General features: G+C 45.2%; 1 protein-coding gene across 5 annotated transcripts in view; it reads right to left on the bottom strand.

Moving 5' to 3' along the window:
- The window catches only part of SEMA3D (semaphorin 3D), a 281,441-nt gene that overhangs the window by 26,694 nt on the left and 243,831 nt on the right, over positions 1-10,916 (bottom strand). For all 5 annotated transcript variants that reach the window (XR_014784492.1, XM_084811190.1, XM_084811192.1 and 2 more), the window contains exons 14-17: positions 8,753-8,794; positions 6,511-6,668; positions 5,365-5,429; positions 1,785-1,924 (exon numbers count right to left, since the gene is read on the bottom strand). Coding sequence is in view for 4 of the 5 variants with exons in the window: in XM_084811190.1 (XP_084667316.1) it covers positions 1,785-1,924; positions 5,365-5,429; positions 6,511-6,668; positions 8,753-8,794 (405 nt within the window). In the remaining variant the exon portion in view is untranslated. The remainder of the gene's footprint in view (positions 1-1,784; positions 1,925-5,364; positions 5,430-6,510; positions 6,669-8,752; positions 8,795-10,916) is intronic.

Below are 10,916 nucleotides of genomic sequence, written 5' to 3'. Positions count from 1 at the left end.
CTGTCCAAATGTCTGGAGACGGTGAGTGGCTGGATGGGGAGGAATAAGCTGAAGCTGAACCCTGACAAGACCGAGGTACTTTCGGTGGGAGACAAGAGGAGGCTGGGAGATGTTGACCTGGTGTTGAATGGGGTACGGCCCCCTTGAAAGACCAGGTCCACAGCCTGGGGGTCATTTTGGACTCCCAGCTGTCCATGGAGGCTCAGGTGTCAGCTGTGAGCCAGACAGCACTGTATCAACTCCACCTGATACAGCGGCTGCACCCCTTCCTTCCCGACCATCTGCTCCCATCGGTAGTACATGCCCTGGTCTCCTCTCGTTTAGACTACTGTAATGTGCTGTACGTGGGGTTACCCTTGAAGATGGTTCGGAAGCTGCAGCTGGTACAGAACGCGGTGGCTCGCCTGATTAAAGGCAGCCGCTGGCGAGATCACATCACTCCAGTGCTGAAGGAGTTGCACTGGTTACCAGTTGTTTTCCAGGCCAAATTCAAGGTGTTGGTTTTGACCTTTAAAACCCTATATGGTTCTGGCCCAGCCTATCTTAAGGAGCGCCTCCAGCAGCACCAGACAGGCTGCTTAACAAGATCAGCCTCGGATGGCCTTCTCTCTGTCCCATCAGCCAGGACAGCTAGGCTGGTGGGGACGAGGGAGAGGGCCTTCTCTGTGGTGGCCCCCACTCTGTGGAACTCCCTCCCTAGGGAACTCCGTCATGCCCCCTCTTCGATGAGCTTCCATCGTGCATTAAAAATGTGGTTGTTCAGCCAGGCATTTGGGGTGGGTTAGGGTATTTTAGAAAATGTTTTTATTGTAGAATTTTATTGTTTTAAACTGTTTTATTGTATGCTGTACATCGCCCAGAGTGGCTGGGTGACCAGCCAGATGGGCGATTAATAAATTTAATAATAAATAAAATAAAAAACTGTAAACTCTTCTTTGCCCTGAAGGTTCACCAAAGTCTGACTCTGAATGTTTTCCAAAAGCAGCATGGGGATTTTCTCAGATTCACTTGGCTTTTAATAGCCAGGGAAATGGTGGCAAAGGGGTTGTATTAATTTTGGATTAAGATAAGGATGAATCCAATTCTTAGATCATTCGCCCCATGCCTTTGTAACGGGATGAGTTGCATGTTATGCACATCACATGAAAGGTAGCCACATCTCTACATCACGTTCGGAGTGTTCAGATGTTCGAAAGCTCCCCTGCAGACAAGCAGCAAAAGCTGAAGGGGATCACAGAGCTGCTGGTCTTCTTTATGTTTTCACTGTTCATCAGTGCCCCATTTTATCTCTCTTTAGCAGCTAACTGTGTGTGCTTCTGCCACTCTCCACCTCTAGGGCAAATTAGTTGCGAGAGGAGAGACAATATAAGCAGAGATGAACAGTGGAAGGAGAAAGGTGGCCAAGAACTCCACAACACCTTCCAGCCTTCTCTGTCTGTGTCCAGAGAAGCATTCAGAACTCTTAACAGTCTAAGCCTAGCTTACACATGGCTACTTTTCATGTGATGAGCACTACGTGTTGCCTGGATGAGTGATTTCAGTGTTTGTATACAGTAAAGTAAATGTCCAACACATAACATATAATATTAAAAGGAAGACCACTGATTGCCCAGGGATTGTCCTCTTGGCATCCTTACTAGATTTCGATATTACCAGAGCATTGCCAAATATGTAAGCTGAGGCAAGGAAAAGTATAATATTTACTAATTCTATTAACCCCTGCCTTTGACCATGGAATTAGAAGTTGTCCAGAGGGAAAGCCGCTCTTAATAATTGCGTCTTACCTCTTCCCGGTGCTCTTCTCCGGAGCGCTGAATAAACCACCTAATGGAAGCTTGCTGGGACTTTGGAATACATTCCAGGAATGTTGAATTAAATTCAATGCCAAAAATCACCTTTTCATCAGTGGTTTCATGACTAATGCCTGGAAAGCAAACATGGTACAGGAGATTAACCCTGCCCTGATTTCTTTAAGCAATGGGAGAACATGAGTGATGCAGAACAGATGCTATAGCAGCCCAGAAACTGTTAAGGAAAACAAAAGGCACCTCTTGTTTAGTACAGCGTACTGAGGTTCAATCCGACGTAAGCCATTCATAACAACAATGCTATTTATGTCTGAATTGGCCACTTCCTTTCATTTAGATCACTGATGGAATCAGAATTTGATCCATATTCTTTCAGGGAGGGATTCTCCTCTTACATTTAATGAATCTAGGGTCAATGAAAATATAGTGACACTCCTGCCAACTAGTTCTAGGAGAGGGTTAATGGAGCCAAAAAGACTGCTGGAGATTGCTTGCCATGCATATCTTCTGGGCCCTGAACACTTGATTTGTCCCACCACCACAGAGATATCATGTGTGGAACCCCCCTAAACATTACACTGGTCTTTTCTTTTCTTTTCTTTTCTTTTCTTTTCTTTTCTTTCCCTTTTCTTTTGGCTTCCCTCAAAGTTCTCCAGATTTCTTTTGCCCAAGTGAGAACCTCCAAATTTACCTGAACATGTTTTTGGTAAAATGCTAAAATTAAGCAATGTCTTAGGGATGTGTAGACAAGCTGTCCTTGCCAAGTTCCAAGGAAGCAGAAATCTTCAATTTAACCTAAAAGTTCAGCAAATTCAGTGGTTACTCTGCCTGAAAGATGGGCCAGGACAGCTGATGTGTGGGGTGCAGGGTGGATTTGGCTTTCAGTTGGAGGGTTGAAGAGCCTTGTGTGGCTCAGAGTGGTAGGTGGCAGTATTGCAACTGAAACTCTCCCCACGACCTGAGTTTGTTCCCAGTGGAAGCTGGGTCCCAGGTAGCCGGCTCAAGTTGACTCAGCCTTCCATCCTTCTTAGGTCGGTAAGATGAGTACCCAGCTTGCTGGGGGAAAGGTAGTCACGACTGGGAAAGGCAATGGCAAACCACCCCGCTACAGTCTGCCATGAAAACGCCAGCGCAAGCGGCATCCCTCTAGGAGTCAGCAATGACTCGGTGCTTGCACAGGAGGAACCTTTCCTTTTTTCCTGGAGGGTTGAAGCTGTTCCTCAACTTATGCTCAGTGTATATATTTGTGAATAAGATCAGATATTACAGTAATCACCTTTCAAAGGAAACCAGAGCCAGTCAAGTGCTTTGCCCCTGGAACATCTCACCACTCAGGGTGTTGGGGGGAGGACACACATAATGTTTCCTAGCTGCCTCCTATCCAGGCAACTTGCAAAGTCAAATCTGCTTAGCTTCAGTATATGTCAAGTAAAGTTGGCAAAACCATACCATCCACGTGCAGTCATTAGCCAACCTTGTAACATGCAAATTAGAATACATCCAAGGTGGCTCTCATATTGAGAATTCAATTCCCATAGTCCAGGATGACATGGTGATTTATTCTGGATCACCCCCATCAGTCTACACAATTGACTGGGATCATTGCATGATAAAGACAATCTGTTTTTGGCTTCCTCGTCTTGCTTTTTCTTGGGATGTGTCTCCCACCCGCAAACTAGGAGCACAGGAAGCTGTAGCCTTTACGAGCCCTGTCAATGCTCTGGTCTGTTAGATTGCCCTTAATATTCCTGTATGGCAGGGCTATATACAAACAACTAAAGAGCAATTGGAAGCAGATTGGATCAAATATTAAAACAAATGCAAACACAATTGTTTTGCTTCAGTGGGTTCCCCCCCCCTTTAAGAAATGAAAACATTTTAAATTGTATGTTACATTGTCACAGAAATCTCAGCTTAACCACAAGACTGAATATGGATAATACATATTATAAGACAACTGTACCAGTTGCCAGGGGAGTGAGCCAGACAGTTTGGCAAACTCATGGACAGCTATGTTTGTGGGAGACAGTAAGCTGTTGTTAAGGAGGAGATTGTTTAATTAGCAGGGAAGAATTAGAAGAAGACTTGTATAGCTTGATAGCTGGAACTAAGATTTTGGATCTTTGTCAAATAGTTGCTATGTGGAAATAAACCAAGGGAATGCAAAGAGTGTGTTTCCTGATGTTTCCTCAGGGGAGTTCTGCTTACTTGGCTCTCTTGTCTAAGCAGACTTCCTTCATGAGTCTGGAAAGTTCCAGCATTCTTCTCACATTCAGCAATAGCACTTACAGACACAGATTTACCTTTTTTCCACAAGTGATTCTTCCAGAATTATCCCTTCTTCGTGTCTCTTGAATGGCTCCAGAGAGTCTAACTAGTTAATTATTACTTCAGGTATTCAGCAAGAATGCTCACACCACCAACTGTATCTGTGTTTGGGATCTTGGCCCAAGTTGTTTCCGCAGATTGTACACCCTTGTTCTCTATTTCTACTAGGAACGTGCAGTGGATTTGGCCAAAGCCATACTAGGACGCTTCAGACCATTTCTGGTGCTTCCCAAGGTGAAGTGGGCTTCCCTCGGAAGTGACCAGAACCAAAGGTGAACCCAGCATGAGGTTTGGCTTTGTATTCAGGGTTTGGGAAGGCAGATTCCAAATACAGCACCTTCTGCTTTCCTTTCACTAAGCAGTGATGGGGAGGCGGTGGTGGCAGAGGGAACCTTAAAAGTGGTTTTGACTCATTGGAACTCCCTAGCCTCTGCTCCTATCCTTCTGAAACTTTGCAGGTTTCTTATATCGAGATGATAATGTCTGCTGTTTTCACAGCAATAACCCAGGGGAGGGCGGGTAATGCGAAGCACATCACTCATCCCTCTGCCCCAAATTTGAGGACTCCTCTTCCACATAAGCTGCTGCTGCTTCTGAACCTTTGTGGGGTTCTTACTTAGGGACATCTCTATGCTCTCTGTCATTTTCAGAAGAATGGTCCACGAGGAACACAGGGGATAAGCATCTCCTTTTTGAGATACCCTCAAAATATGAATGCTGCTCTTGTACAAAACGCCCTACATCTATTCATCTGAAACATAGCAGGCTCAATCCCCACAGAAGGAGCAACTACATCCCTACAAATTTCATCCAATTCTGCCAAGAAATAAAGAAGTTATCAACAGCCCCTTTAAAAGAAGAAGAAGTATACTGTGTACTCTGTCTGCAAGGCTGTTCTGTAATTTTTCTATACCTTTTCTGTTGCCTTCAGGTCATATCGTTCCACAAGACCCAGTACATGCAGAAGAGAGGATCTCTGAGTACAGAATGCCTTTTGCTCATCAGAGACTTAGAGACTTACCATAGCCAGATTACACTTCAGGCAGGACTGAGCACCAGAACATTTCTTTTGAAAAAAGAAACTAACCACTACCTATGGTATGATTAAAACTGTTCTTACTTTCATATCACCAGAAACCTTGTTTTGCAAGAGCCAAAGAACACATCCTTCGTTATACACCCCACCTATCTTTTTGGAGACGGGGATGCAAATGCAGGGTATACTCACTATCTTCAACATCCCAGCACTGGGTGATTGGATCTCCGTATTTGACATCTTGCCTTCTTGCACGCCTAGAAAAGGAGCAGAAAGGTTGACATGACTTTTTGAAGTTAGGCCTACTGTTTATCCCGCTTTGGACAGAGCTCGGGGCGATTTACCTTTGCACGTTTCTCACTCCCTGGATGTGGCGTCATGCAACAGCTTGCATAAACGAACACGCCATCACAAAGATTATAATCAAGATAGCACTTCCATATCCCCTGATGCCAAGCCAAACAGCATACATTTCAATAGAGAAAGCCCACCCATCCGGCTAAACCAAAGTAGATATGACACAGGAGCCCTAGCTGTTGGTAAAGAGGTGAGGGATGGATTGGGGCTGTGGCACTGAGGGATAGAAGATTAAAAGGCAGGTACGTGGCATTTTTCCCTCTATGCGACTAACAGCAGCAGCTTTGGGAAGGCATTTTGAGGGGGCAAGTGGCATGGGGGGGAAGGGTTACCCTTCTCCAGCTTTCCAATCCCCCACCCCACTTGCACAGCTGCTTTTAGGCAAAGAAAGAAAGGGCAAAAAAATGCTATCATGGACCTCTAACACTATGTCTTGTCTGGTCGTGAGACTCATCAAGTGAGAAATCAAAAGCCATGTTCTCTACACTAGGATTCCTACAGGTTTTCAAAGATTGCTCCTGATAGTGCGCATGGGAAACCACAGTCCCTGCACATCGGGGTGGGCAACTTGTGGCCCTCCAGATATTTTGGCCTACAACTCCCATCAGCCCTACCCAGTATAGCCAATGCTGAGGGGAAATGGCTGAAATATCTGGAGGGCCACAAGTTGTCCACCCCTGACGTGCATGAATAATAATCATGGTACATAACATCAGGTGTACATGATGTACACCAGGGGAGATGGTAGCGGAGGTCAGTGGGGAGAGGGGTCCTCAACGGTGTTTTGGGCCTGGTAAATAGCTAACACTCTCCATTGCTGATGATATTTCTTCCATGTATCCCAGGGCTCCTCATGGTACCCTGAAAGTGTGGGAGGAAGAAGCAGCACTGCAGTAGGTCCTGTGCCACTGGGAGTCATGTAAGAACATGCGCTCAGAGACTCGCAGGGAGGTCTGACAAACCAGGCATGGTTTCCCTCACCTTTTAGAGGTCGGTGTGTATCTGGAACATGAATTTCCGTCCCAAGCGCAGTATGGGTCCCTGGCAAGGCAACAGTCAGCACAAGCCTTCCCATACGTGTGACATCTGTGTAGCGAGAGCTGAGCCAATCCATCTCTGGAACCAATGTACAATTGTTGCTGGAAACCAGGCAAGGCAAATGAATTAGGGACGTTCTTCCAAGCAACGCCTCGCTGCATTTCAGCCTTCTTCGCTAAAATCTTCTGTGTTTACAGAAATGCCTAAATGTCTCTCCAGCCTTCCATTTATATAGCAAATGCAATTTGGGGTCTGGTAGTTAATGAAGAGGATGTATGAACAGTAACCTCTCTGTGTATTTCGTCCAGCTTACTTTCTAAAGAGGATCCATTAAGGGCACAATCCTATCAAGATAGGCCAAACTCCGAACTCAGAGGCGACCGCCTATCCAAAGCAAGGCAGGAGAGGCACGGGGCAGGGGGGATCGTTCCCTCTGTGCCTCTCCTGTCCTGCTATTTTCCACTAGACAGCCATTTTCAGCTATTTTCCACTAGACAACCAGGAGAGGAAGCTGCCGTACGACCCATAGGATGTATTGTACCCACAGTTCCACCCTCCCTGCCCTGGAATGCCCCCAGCCCTGCCCCTTTTCAGTTGCTCCGCGCTCTTCTTCTGAGTGCGGAGGACGGGACTTCTCCTCGCTGCCTCCGAGGCAGTGAGGATGTGGGGGGCGGTCGGTTTTCCAGGAACCGACCTCAGAGTGCGGGCTCCGAGGTCAGTTCCCAGAAAAGACCATATCCTATGGCCCTCTAGACTGTGTCTAGTGGCCATAGGATTGGTCCCTAAGTGGCCCATTTCAGCAACACTTTCCTACAATAGTCTGCCGGAGATGGCAATTTTCTCTTTTTCCAGTAGGTTTTTCAGTAGGTTTCAAGAACAAACTGTGTGGCCTATTTCAGAGCATGGCATCACATGTTATTACTGAGTTATTTAAATTCGTATTCAAGCCTATCTGAAAAAAATCCAGGGTGAGAACTAGATTTTAAAAATCCAAAATGAAGTTACAAATAGCCAAAGATCAGTTAAAATAGGATGCTCCATAGCAGCTTAATTCAAAGGTCGGCAATCTAGCGCCCTCCCAATGTTTTGGACTTCGCTCCCATCTGCCCCAGCCAGCATGGCCAATGGTCAGGGATTATGGGAGTTGTAGTCCAAAATATCTGGAGGGTACCAGGTCGCTCATCCCTGGCTTAACTTATAGGTAACAAATGGAAGCCCCGAATAAAAAACAACACACTCAAATTCAGACTTTTACAAACCTCCACTAGTAAGAAGTTCCATAACTACCTATCCGTTCATACAGAGATGGGGGCTATGGCAGTGGTACCACATTGCACTTCAAGGCGAGCTGGGCCTGGTGGTGCTTCCAGACAGAGGGTTCCTAGTGCCAGCAGCCAAAAAACATTCTGCAGCAAGTCCATCTTTTCTTCCTTAACAGATGCTTTGTGTAAAGGAAAAAAGTTGGAAGAAGCAGTGGCAAAACATGGGAGGGTTACAAGTTCAAGACAACGAGGTCTGGACCTCCTCTAAAATTCTGTGAATGAGGCAGGGTGATTGCACGATAAAAAAAAAAAACCTCATCTGGAAGCACCATGAGAAATCTACATAAATACCGGATTATTCTCTTGAACTCTGTTGATATTGACTGGGACAATCTGAACAATTGGCGATTCCAATTGAGAGGAAGTTAGTTGTAGCTGTTCCGTTGAAGCTGTCATGCGCAACGGACCCATGAGGAAGTAAGCCCCATTGAACACACAGGGATGTACTGCTGGGTCAACAGGTACAGGCTTGTGTGGCAAAATCATGGTACATCAGTGTGAACTAATGTGTTCTGGATTAGGGCCACTGGCAATATGAGAATGGAACTAATGTAACCTCACCACCGCTTTCCCACTTCCCCCTTTTTTCTTTCCTTTTTTAAATACTCTTTATTTCCGTGTTAAATAAATGTGGAAATACGTTTAGAATTAAAAGGAGTGATTTTAAAACAGGAGTGGTTGAACTCTGAGTAGTAGGGGAAGACAGACTGGGATGATTTGTATAGATTTCAAGACATAATCAGTGAAAATTAAAGAATAAAACAAATTAGATGTTCCCTGTACAAAAAGAAGGTTGAGCCAGTAACTTCCAGGCATTCGCTGGAATGTAAGCAACCTGCAGAAACTAAGTAATTGTGAATTACCTGTTTTGGAGACATCTCCATAGTCAAGATTGGTGTTGGATGCTGAAAAGTGAATGGATAAACAACAGTGAAGATACACACTCAATCCCACTTGCACTAGGGATGCTGGAGAAATTCGAGATGAGCTAAAATGAATTTGGATTTCTAAGAATCTGACCTGCGGAATCTGCTGTGGAGTGACCCCCTCAGGCCACATGGAGTCCATGGACTTTCGGATGATTTTTTTACTTTCCCAAAATTTACGCATACAAATTCATAGGAAAATACGTACGTTTCTGCTGAGGAAACATTGAATGGAATGGGGGACAATATACTAAATGTTGTGGACTACAGTAAATTATTTAAATAGTTATGTAAATACTTATGTAACTATTTGCGTATTTTTCCGTGTGACGAAAAAAATTATCTGCATCCATCTGTGGGCGGAAGAAGGAACAAAAGGCACCTGACAATCCACAAAACACAGATGGAGCGGATTTTACACATCTCTACATACATCTCTATCTTGCACTTCTCTTGAAGACAAAGCTCTTTTCAACGGGTTACATGTGTCACTCCACTGAATGGCGCCCCAGTTTCACCTAAGTGCACCAACTGAAGGGCACCCTTGCAATTTTGCCTTTGCATTCAAAACAGTGCTTCCCAAGAAAACTAAATATCTTGCAGGTTTTAGCCGGAAATGAATTTCACCAGATAAAAATGGTATCTGTCTTTCAGGAGAAGGGGGGGGTACATTTTTGGAGGCATGTAAATTGTCCAGGTGTGTTAATGATGAGTTTTTAAGAGTTTGGTTTTTGTTCAATAGTCCCATCTGGTCAGTGTTAATCCCACCCTCCTGTAGAAGAGAATTACTTTATTTATCTAACAATTGGATTTTTAAGCCACCCTTCGGAACTCTGGGTGGTGAACATGCTCACTCTTTTGTCCTCACAACAACCCTGTGAGGAAGATTAGGCTGAAAGATAGTGACTGGCCCTAGGTCACTCACTAGACACCGTGGCTCAGTGGGGATTTGGACTCAGGTCTCCCAGTCTTAAATCTAACACTCTAACCATTGTGCCACACTGGCTCTAATGTATCAGCTCTAATGCAGGAATGTGAACAAGGTATATGTGGATCTATCAGTGGAGGCTGGTGGCTCCAGTTTCAGAAGGGAGGTAATTCAATTCTGGGTTTTGGTTAGAACCAGCCAGAACTCTAAAGATGCTATCTAAAGTGCTGCACCCTATGCCCAAAATGGGTTCAGCACCTTTGATAGCACCTTCAGAGTTCCACCTGGAAATTCTGAATGAAATCACCACCCCTCCAAAACATGAACCACCAGCCTCCACTGGGACCTACTGGTAAATCTCTGAGTGATTTGTAGTAAACTGGCTAGGATTTCTGACTCCCAAATGTAACTATAGCAGCAACAAAATGATTTCTCCTGCCCTAAAGTATAATGCTGAAATGAAGAACCCCTGGAGTATGCAGGAGTGGATTTTTGTGTGGAAGGACTGTGCACTCATAGAATCATAGAATAGTAGGGTTGGAAGGGGCCTACAAGGCCATCGAGTCCAACCCCCTGCTCAATGCAGGAATCCAAGTCAGAGCATCCCCAACAGATGGCTGTCCAGCTTCATAGAATCATAGAATCATAGAATAGTAGGGTTGGAAGGGGCCTACAAGGCCATCGAGTCCAACACCCTGCTCAATGCAGGAATCCAAGTCAGAGCATCCCTGACAGATGGCTATCCAGCCTCGTCTTGAATGCCTCCAGTGTGGGAGAGCCCACCACTCCATTCCGTTCTTCCATGCAGAACAAATGGCTGGGCTCCAAATTCTTCCATTCTAACTGTAAATGTCTTTTACACCAGGCTCTGGGTGGCAGATCTCAGCATTCTAGTTTTGGGGGGTTTTTTAAAGCAAAGTTGATTCTGCAAGCTTGAAGTCTGACCACCCTTCCTCTGATATATCAGTTACTGTATCAGCTACAGCATCGGAGGCCAACCTTCACAGGAAGTGTGCCAAAACTGAAGCCCAAAGGATCATAGAGTGGCACTCTTCTCTTGTGCATTGTACAATACAAACACAGCACCTAATACTTCCTGGTCGTTTCCCCTCTAGTCCACCAAGGGAAATCAGGCATGCAAGAAGTCACATTCAGTCTGCAGTCTTTCCTACA

The sequence above is a fragment of the Heloderma suspectum genome, chromosome 7 (genome assembly GCF_057233095.1).
Source record: "Heloderma suspectum isolate Gila_16-S chromosome 7, 16-S_ref, whole genome shotgun sequence".
Lineage (NCBI taxonomy): Eukaryota > Metazoa > Chordata > Lepidosauria > Squamata > Helodermatidae > Heloderma > Heloderma suspectum.
The sequence above is the reverse complement of the archived record's forward strand: the minus strand, read 5'-3'. Positions and strand labels throughout refer to the sequence as shown.